General features: G+C 64.2%; 3 protein-coding genes across 3 annotated transcripts; 1 reads left to right on the top strand and 2 right to left on the bottom strand.

Moving 5' to 3' along the window:
- Positions 1-554: 554 nt before the first annotated feature.
- On the top strand, positions 555-2,382 carry H696_03852 (hypothetical protein). The gene is made up of 5 exons (XM_009497712.1): positions 555-1,016; positions 1,113-1,169; positions 1,277-1,445; positions 1,587-1,870; positions 2,070-2,382. The coding sequence occupies exons 1-5, from the start codon at positions 692-694 to the stop codon at positions 2,165-2,167; spliced, it is 933 nt and encodes a 310-aa protein (XP_009495987.1). The 5' UTR covers positions 555-691; the 3' UTR covers positions 2,168-2,382.
- A 207-nt stretch (positions 2,383-2,589) lies between these two features.
- On the bottom strand, positions 2,590-3,842 carry H696_03851 (hypothetical protein; the record flags this gene model as incomplete). The annotated part of the gene is made up of 4 exons (XM_009497711.1): positions 3,452-3,842; positions 3,139-3,295; positions 2,891-2,966; positions 2,590-2,783 (listed from the first exon to the last, which is right to left on the bottom strand). The coding sequence occupies exons 1-4, from the start codon at positions 3,712-3,714 to the stop codon at positions 2,590-2,592; spliced, it is 690 nt and encodes a 229-aa protein (XP_009495986.1). The 5' UTR covers positions 3,715-3,842.
- Positions 3,843-4,390: 548 nt separating this feature from the next.
- H696_03850 (paxillin) lies at positions 4,391-6,650 on the bottom strand. The gene is made up of 5 exons (XM_009497710.1): positions 6,573-6,650; positions 5,961-6,466; positions 5,663-5,761; positions 5,354-5,585; positions 4,391-5,067 (listed from the first exon to the last, which is right to left on the bottom strand). Exons 1-5 carry the CDS (start codon positions 6,583-6,585, stop codon positions 4,649-4,651), a joined length of 1,269 nt encoding a protein of 422 aa, XP_009495985.1. The 5' UTR covers positions 6,586-6,650; the 3' UTR covers positions 4,391-4,648.
- Positions 6,651-8,914: the final 2,264 nt, after the last annotated feature.

The following is an 8,914-nucleotide window of genomic DNA, read 5'->3' as shown; positions in this document are numbered from 1 at the left end:
TGTTCCCTTCCCATTTGCTATTCCTGTTTGGTTTCCCTATCCTCCCCAAGCACAAAAAAAACACAAACACAAACATACACACACACACACACACACAAACACAAACACAAACACACGCACGGTTTCGCCTCCCCAGTGGCGCACACCCATTCGCACACTCCTCCCATCCGGATGCCACACATCGCATGCTGCTGGGTAATATATACTTCTTGTACTTCAATTTTTCATGCACTTGTCATCGGCATTCTCCCCCATGGCCCGGGGGGCTCGGCTCCATGTGTGTGGATGTACGCGTGTGTGTCTTCGGCCGTGCAGAGATGGGTGCAAAGGAGCAGGGGAGATATGTGTAGACAGACCCTCCCACAGGATCGAGGGGGGAACAGCCCTGCGGGGGGATTCTTGGCGCCAGAGCTGCCGAGACCGATACGTGACTTAATCGAGTCTTAAACAACGGTCAGCTGATCGTAGGACCCGCCCGGCCGATCTCCAGCCTTCTTCTTCAGCCTGCACCGCCATCTGTGGCGGTGGACATGCCCCCCTCCCCCCCCCCCCCACCCCCCGCGAGCACCGAACCAGGTCCCCCTTCGATCGACTACCCTCCCCTGCTGCTCTCCCTCCTGCCCGTCCCATCGGATATCCCCTTTCTTTGATCTCCGGCCCGCTTTTCCCTTGGACTCCCTCCACTCGCAGGATGCCCCCAGGCCGCGTCCCCCCGAAGGGTGCTCAGCCTGCCGCCGCCAGCGCTCTGTCGATGGAGGACTACCTTCGACAGAATTATGGTGTCAGCAAAAAAGATCTTGCCCCGCCAAAGAACCTCGGCCCGCCGACTGGCAGTCGGCCCCGCTCGACGAGAAGTCCCTCCGGACACGCCACCCCGCGCGGCGGTGCGGCTGAGGACGATGACGACAATCCGACACTGGTGGTCATCGATGAGACTGACGGTCGGGCACCACCGCCGGCGCCGGCGCCGGTTCGAGCTGAGCCCCATCGCGAGCGGTCCCCCCCTTCCCCCGAGAGTGCGTCGTCCATGCCTTTCCATCGTATCACCCCATTCCACGCTGTGTCTCTTCTCCTCTCTGACCTGCTTCTTCACCATGTGCCGGGGCAAACAGTCTCCCGGGGTCCCTCGGACACCTCTCAGGAGACCGTCTTCCGCGATAAGGTCACTGGTACGTGAAAGAGAAGGGCTACTTGCTTCTTTTTTTTTCGCCTTTTTCTTTCGTCTGCCATACTGCTGATCTAACTAGATCCCCCTCCCTCTCCTCTTTGCAACCAGGCAAACGTATCGACATCCGAGCGGCCCGACTTGAGGCTGAGAAGGCCAAACAACGCCGGGCCGAGGAGTTGGAGAAGCGCTCCCGCTGGGGGAGAGGAATTGCCCAAGAGCGTGAGCAGATGGAGCGCGAGAAATATGCCGAGAGCTTCAAGGAGAAGCCCTTTGCCGTGTGCGTGGGGGCTGCCATTTCGTGTTTCCACCCTCCCCCCTCCCTTTTTTTCATGTCGCTGTCCGCTAACAGCTGCTTTTTTCCATTCCCCTTTGCCGCTTTTGCGCGCTCCTCCTTTGTCTCCCTGCCCCTCCCCTCCAGGTATGCCGATGACGAGGAGCTCAATGTCCGACAGAAGATGAAGAGCAGGTGGGGCGATCCTCTCACGACGGGCGGCATGCCGAGCGTCTCAACCAACCCGGATCAGGCCGATCCCCTGGCGGCCTTGTTCGGCGGCGAGAAGAAGCGCTCCAGCCCGGATACCACCCCCTCCCAGCCTGTCGCCGAGCACCCGGCCCCGGTGCTGGAGCGTCCTCGGTATGCCGGGCCACCGGCCCCACCAAATCGGTATGATATCCACCCTGGCTACCGTTGGGATGGCGTCGGTGCGTGGAGCATCCTCCCCTTGTGGTGTCACACACACACACACACACACACACACACACACACATACACATACACATACATATATACACATGCGCGCGTCCCTATGCATCTGCCGTATGTGGTCACACCCGGATCGTTGCGAGTACTAACTTCAAATGTCACGTCTCGACGTGTGGGCCGCAATCCGCATGGGGGCAGATCGCTCGAACGGCTTCGAAAAGCGGCTGATTGCGGACCGGGCCACCGGTGCGGCTCGCATGGCGCGTGCGCATGCCTCACATATGGACGAACTTTGAGCATCTGCCGGGTGTATTATCCGAGACAAAGAAAGACAAGTAATTCGTTGCTCCTCTGTCGGGTTTTTTTTCCTGTACATTTCCCGGGATGCTGTATTGCTGCTTTCGGCAATGGGATGAGGGGAGAAAAGGGGGAGAGATAAAAAGAGGAGCTGCCGAGGTGAAACAACTGCGCCGACCAGCACCCAACAAGAGGGGGAGGGGGGGGGGGGGGGGATTATCGAACATACCAAGGTGGCCCTGTCACCAAAGGCCTGACGGAGGGGGGGGGGGGGGGGGGGGCGAGATGTGCTCGGGCACAAGGACACGCTTGTAACATACATAAGTATATGTGAGCGGCGAGGAGAGGTGTGAGGTGTGAGGTGTGAAAGAAAGGGCCAGACCGCGTGGGTTTGCCGGGCATCGTGGCCCAACGGGGCCTGCTACTGTTGGTGCTGCTGCTGCTGCTGGTGGTGGTGTTGCTGCGGCTGCTGGTCGCCAGAAACACAATACTCGAGCTCCATGCGACTGAGGGATTGCGGAATGGCCGAGATGATCGGGCCAAAGCTCTTGGAGTTGTGGAGCTCCCAGAAGGGAATCAGCTGCATGGTGTAATTGGCCGGGATGAAGAATTGGACTGAATGCGGGTGCGCAGGAAGCCGGGTCAGAAGATGATTGTGTGGCAGGTGGCGAAGGCGTGAGGGTGCGGAGGGGAAGGGGAAGATGGCCACGAAGCGAACGCACAGGAAGGAGGCGCCTGGATGAGGTAGATCAGCTGCTTCTCCTTGGGCCGAGTAATGTGCGCCGGAATGTACGGGTACTGGTTGCGCAGCGAGAGAAGGAGAGGAGGAGAGAGGAGGATGACGGAAGAGAGAGACATGGGAAAGGGGGGGGGGTGAGGAGAAGCAAAGGCAAGCAGAGAGTGTGATGGGATGTCCACCAGCAAAGGAGAGGTATCCATAGAAATGGGCGATGCCATTGTTAGGACGCACAACAGAGTGTTCGAAGTTTGGCCGCCACCAAGTGGCCACACGGGATTTGACCTCCCAGTCGAAGGATGTCCCCGGCGGGGCGAGCTGCAAGTCCAGGCGGTTCTTAAGAGCGGCCACCGGGTCGGCATACTCGTGAGGGAGAAGCTCATCCCCAGGACTATGGGCGGGTGTTGATGACAGGGGCGCGAGGGCAAGGAGGCATGAGAGATCTGGGAAGAGAGAGAGGGGGGGGGGGAGAGAAAGGGAGAGAGAGAGAGAGGGGGGGGGAGGGAGGGAGGGAAGGAGAGAGGGGGAGGGAGGGGAGGATGCGCACAGCTTGTAAAAAGACCCAGCAATGCGCAGACAAAGGAGGTGGGGGTGGCCGTGCTTGGCGATGACGATGGCCGCGGCCACACTATGGCGCATCCCATGCAGGGCATACTCGTCCTTGAGCCGGGCAAAGCGGGCTGACACTGAGGCGTCTGGCTCCGGTTGCTTCTCCCGAGTGCCAGTGGTGTAATTCTCGGCCTGATACAATCGAAGAGTCTCCTCTACCGGAGAGGCCAGCGCTCCCGGGTGCGCGAAGTGCTCGGCCATGGTGTGTCCTGGCTGGGTATCGAACGTCGAGCGAGGTGGGGAGAGGCGGACGGAGGAAAGTAGGAGCGGCTGGCTTTGGCAAGCACGGCCAGGCAGGGGGCAAGAATCAAAGAGGAAATGGGGGGGGGGGGGAAGTCTCGGTATGCGCCCCATAGACGGGCCGGCGGCTGGGGCGACCCTTCAATAGCGTCTCCCCGAACGATCAGGCTCCATGAGGGAAGATCGTTGCCAGCCTCCGCCCTCGATTCGGGGACCGGCTGCTAGCGAGTTCCGGCGGCCGAGGATTCATGGACCAGGGCGGGAGGGGGGAGCAGGCGGGAACGCAAGCGGGGGCAGCTGCACACGGGGCGGCAGGCGTGCGAACTGCCGACCTAGTGGCGCTTACATTGGCATTTCCGTTTGCGATCTGTCGTCGCCGTTGCTGCCCGCCCTCGCCGGAGCCGGGCAGCGGGGAGAGTGTGCGCGAGGGCAGGGGATCTCGCGCGACCTGGCCACCCCCTTCCCGAGGCGTCGCTCTGTGTCTCTTGATGTTGCAGCAGGCTGGAGGGCGGGCGCAAGGCCAAAAGTGGATGTTGTATTATTGTACTTTATTTCGATTAGACCCAAAGTGGGACACAGGGTACAGGGAGGAAGAAGGGACAAGAGATGAGGGGACATGAAAAGCGGGACAGAAGGGGGAGAGAGAGAGAGAGAGAGAGATTGGGATGGAGTTGTGGTTGCCGTTGTAAACTATCAGCAGCCATGTAGGCCCATCGGCGATGTTGTTGGGTGGGGGATGGGGAGGAAAGGGGGGGGGGAGAAAGAGGGAGAGCACGCGCGCAGGCGAGGAAACACCAAACGGAGAGGCGCCCATCAGAATACGCTGGGCAGACTCCTGGATGGCGCCGTGGTGAGGGAAGGAAAGGGGGAGGAGGCGCGTGCGCCAGAGTGACACCTAACCAAACAGCTTGATGTGGCAGGAGGTGCAGTAGGCCTTGGAGGACTGCTCCTTGAAGGTCTTGCCAGCCAGCTGACGGGTGCAGTGGGCGCAGACAAAGTGCTCCGGGTGGAAGCGCCGGCCGATGGCGGTGATGCAACGACCGATGATCGGGCGCTGGCAGGCCGCACAGAGGGACCCCTTCTGGGAATGGTAGTGCTTCTCGCAGTAGGGAAGGCCCTCGTGATCGAAGAAGGCGCCCCCCTCGAAGGGAGCACGGCAATCCTGGCACACAAAGCAGGCCGGGTGCCACTGGCGCGACAGGGCGGTGATGCAGTCAGCCATGATGGCCTGGTCGCAACCGCCACACTTCGGGGCGAACATGTTGAAGTAGTCCTCCTCGCAGTAAGCCTTGCCGTCCTTCTCCATGAAGCCGCCTGACGAAGGGGGAAAGGGGAGGGAGGGGGGGGGGGGGGGGGGGGGGGGAGGGTGGGGGGGAGGGCATGACCAAAATCAGTGGCAGGGTGCACTCGCGCCACGGGGGGGGGCCTCCAGGGGTCTATACATGTGTGTGTGTGTGTGTGTGCGCGTCTGCCAGTACATACTTGGGGGGCGGGGGGGGGGGGGGGGGGGGGGGGAGTTGGTGAGATACTGCGTGTGAGGAGGCTTGGCCAGGGGCGGGTGTGCGGGGGATAGAGGCAGACCACATGGGGATGTACGCACTGTCGCCGAAGCTCTTGCCGCACTGCGAGCAGAAGAAGTGGTCCGGATGCCAGGTCTTGCCGAGGGCGTTGATGCACCGGTCACGGATGGCCCCATCGCAGTAGGCACACCGGGGCGAGAACCGGTCATGGTAGCACTTGTCGCAGAAGCTGTTGCTGTTGTGCTCAAAGAAGGTGGCCCCGGAGAGGGACTTGCGGCAGTGCAGACAGGTGAAGTGCTCGGGGTGGAAAATCTAATCCAAGGGGGAAGCGAGTGAGTAAGGCACAATGCCACGAGAGATGGGCGGGAGATTGTAGGCAAACAAGGTACCTTGCCCATGGCACGGAGTTCCTCGCCGATGACCGGCTCATTGCAGGACCCGCAGTTGCCCTTGGAGGGACCAGTGGGGGCGGGAGTGCTAGCGGGGGGCTGCAGATGTGGGAATGTCAGCGCGCACGGTGACCGGAGGCCGGAGGAAAGGGCGACGGGGTGAGTGTCAAGGCGTGAGACCGGCAGATCAGGATAGACCGGGATGAGAGAGAGAAAGAGAGACAGAGAGAGAGAGAGAGAGAGAAATGCCAGGCATAATAAAGGGGGGGGGGATACGCCGGAGGAGCGGGCAACGCACGGTGAAGGTCTGGGCAGCAGGGGGCGGAGAATCGACGGCCGGGGCAGGGGGGGAGGTGGCAGCTGGCGGGGGGGGCTGCGAGAAGGTCCGGCTCGGGGTGGCCAGCTCCGAAAGCAGGGCATCGACGCTGGAGGTGACGTTACTGCTGGCAGCCGGGGGCTGAACAGCCGCCGGGGGAGACACCGGCGAGACGGAAGCCGGGGAAACAGCAGCCGGGGCCGTCGGAGCCACGACAACCGGCGGCGGGGCAAACCCACCGACGACCGGGGCGGGAGCGGCCGGGGCCGCGGCCACCGGGGCCGCGGGCTTCGGGCTGGCAGCCGCCACGGGCGAGGTCATGGTCAGGGAGGCCATCAGGGCATCCAGCTCCGAGAGAGTGGCAATCGGCTTGACGGTCGGCGAGGAGGCAGCCGGCGTGGGGTCGGCAGCGGCCGGCGCGGCCGGCGCAGCAGCCTTGGCGCCGAGGGGCGCGCCAGAAGGGTTGGAAAGCTCCTGAAGGAGAAGGTCTGCATCCGAGCCGGGGGGAGGGGGGTAGATCTCGGGCATTCGGTGTCATTAGCACTGGGGCACCAGCCAGTCAAGAGGGAAGAGGGGCCAGGAGGGGGGCCGTACCAAGCTCGTCCATGCTGCTGGGTGCGAGGTCCGGATGCGCAAATCCAAGCGGGGAGGGAGGGGGAGGAGTGGGGGGGGGGGGGGAGGCGTGCGTGTGCGTATGAGGTTGCTCTCCTATGGGGCGGAGGAGGGGAAAGGGAGGAAGTGTTCTGGCAGACGAGGCTACGCCGGAGGTATCGCCCATCAGGTTGCTCTTCACTATGTGTGTGTGTGTGTGTAAGGATGAAGCCCTGGCGGCAAGGCGCGCGGCGATGGGGATTTTGGCGGGGTAGATGGGTCCCGGGGGGGGGGGGGGGGGGGGGGGGAGACACGAGCCGGAGCATGCTCCCCCGCTCGCCCTCGGCCGGCCCCTCGCTCCCTCCTCCCGGTCGCCCTCGCCCGCGCTGAAACTGCCACACCGTGAGAGGGGCCTGGAGCCGGAGGGATCCACCAAGCCCAGGGGCCCGCGGGCGGTGCGTCAGGCGGTCGTCTGCCGGGCTGGGGGGGGGGGGGGGGGGGTGGGAACCAGGCACACGCCCGGAGGCCAGGCACCCCCCCCCCGAGCAGCGGGCAACCGGCCTCCGCATCAAAATCAGCCACAAGCGCGCACAAGCATGTACTTTCCCTGCCCCCGGGCCAGAGCCACCATTCCAAGCAATCCCACAGGCATGCGGGCCTGAGGGCCTGCACACGCCCATACATATGCCGGGCGAAGTACCAACTGAGCAGCCTGCCGGGCGCATTCGGTAAATAGTGAACATGTACGTGTCCAGAGTCGCGCGGCCGGGGGGGGGGGGGGGGGCGGGGCGGGGGTTTATTATTTTTTTTTTTCCCCGGGTGCCTGTTTTCTGGTGGGTGTCCGGCCGGAAAGTTCCCCGCAAAAGATTTGCCCCCCCCCCCCCCCCCCCCCGCCGCCCTCCGTCCTCCGTCCTCCCCAGCCTGCCCGCCCGCGCACCCTGGTACGCCTGTAAAGGGGGCCAGGGCCGCCCCCCTGATCGTGAGTCGTGTGTATACCTCGAAGCGCGTGTCTGCGTGCATGCTCAGGTACACTGACAAAAAGGGGCGAGAGGGGCCAGGCGCGGAGGGCGTCCGGCGGGCGGGCCGGGAGAGCGGGCGCTTGTCATGGATGGCGGAGGGCAATATCCCCCCCCCCCCCCGCTGGCCGCCACCAGCCAGCCCCCCCGACGCCGGGCCCCGGGGACTGTCCGAGCAAAAGTGGCATCCCACCCCGCCCGGAGTTAGCGGCCTATGTGTGTGTGTGTGTGTGTGTGTGTGTGTCTGTCCGGCTGTGGTCCCGCTCCCCCCTGCCAGGTTGTTTGCCTTTTTCCGGGGGGGAAAGGATGTCGGCCTTGATGCATATGTTGGGGGATTTTAATGGTGGTGATTTTCGCTCTCCCTCTCTCTCTCTCCCTCTTTCGCTCTCAGCGCGCGCTCCCACAGCCTATTGGTCCGTGGATTGGTTTTTCCTCTCGCCGTCCAATTGTCTCGCTGCTTTCCCGCCCATCGGCAGTCCCACCGAAGAGCAGGATCGGCCCACGGGCAGGCGGCTGGGGAAGCTCGTTGTGATGGGGGCGCGTCCGCCGCGGGCACGCGCCCTGCCGCCAGATTGGCCCTCGCTGCGCATTCTGGGTGCGGACCACCCGCGAGCCCCTGAGTCGGGCCGGCATTTATGTCTTCTACCCCCGCGCGGCGCTGTCCCCCCTCCCCCTGGCCGCGTCGGGGAGCGGTGTACACGGGCGGCGGGTGCCCCCTCTCCCCGCTGAGCCCGGCCCTCGCCCGAACAAAAGCCCTCGCCACGGAGGAGCGCACGCCGAGCCCGCCCGGAGGTGCGGCGGGTGAAATGGACTCTCCTCCCCCAAGCGGTGGAAAGTCCCGCCCGGGTCTGTGTGCGCTCGTCGACGCCTGAAAAGCAGATGTGCGTGTGCGTGCGCGCGTGTGTGTGTGTCTGGGTACCGCGGGTCGGGCACTCTGGCGGACGGAGAACAGCCCTCCCCGCCCTGGCCCCTGCAATATCCAAGGAGCAAGCGCGCGCGCCAGCGTTGTGGATACCCTCAACCGCCGGCCCATTCGAGTCCCGGTTGTTCCCTCACCCTGGATCCGGTCGGATCCATGGAAGTGCCCCGAAAGCGGGGGGGGGGCGGGGGGGAGGCACACTTCACCCACCCCACCGCCGCGGGAGGACAGTTCGCCCGTTGGCCGAGACAGGGGCTGGGGCCCGGCCCCGCCGGCGAGCGGCAGGCCGCTGCGCCAGCCGGGGGCAGGCGGCGCAGCACACAGTTACACGGCCACGGAGGGCAGGTCGGTCTCCTGCCCGCTCTCGGCACACGCTCCTACGGGCGTGTTCTCGCACCCAGGATCTCCCC

This window comes from Fonticula alba (genome assembly GCF_000388065.1).
Source record: "Fonticula alba strain ATCC 38817 unplaced genomic scaffold supercont2.6, whole genome shotgun sequence".
NCBI classification, from domain to species: domain Eukaryota; order Rotosphaerida; family Fonticulaceae; genus Fonticula; species Fonticula alba.
The sequence above is the reverse complement of the archived record's forward strand: the minus strand, read 5'-3'. Positions and strand labels throughout refer to the sequence as shown.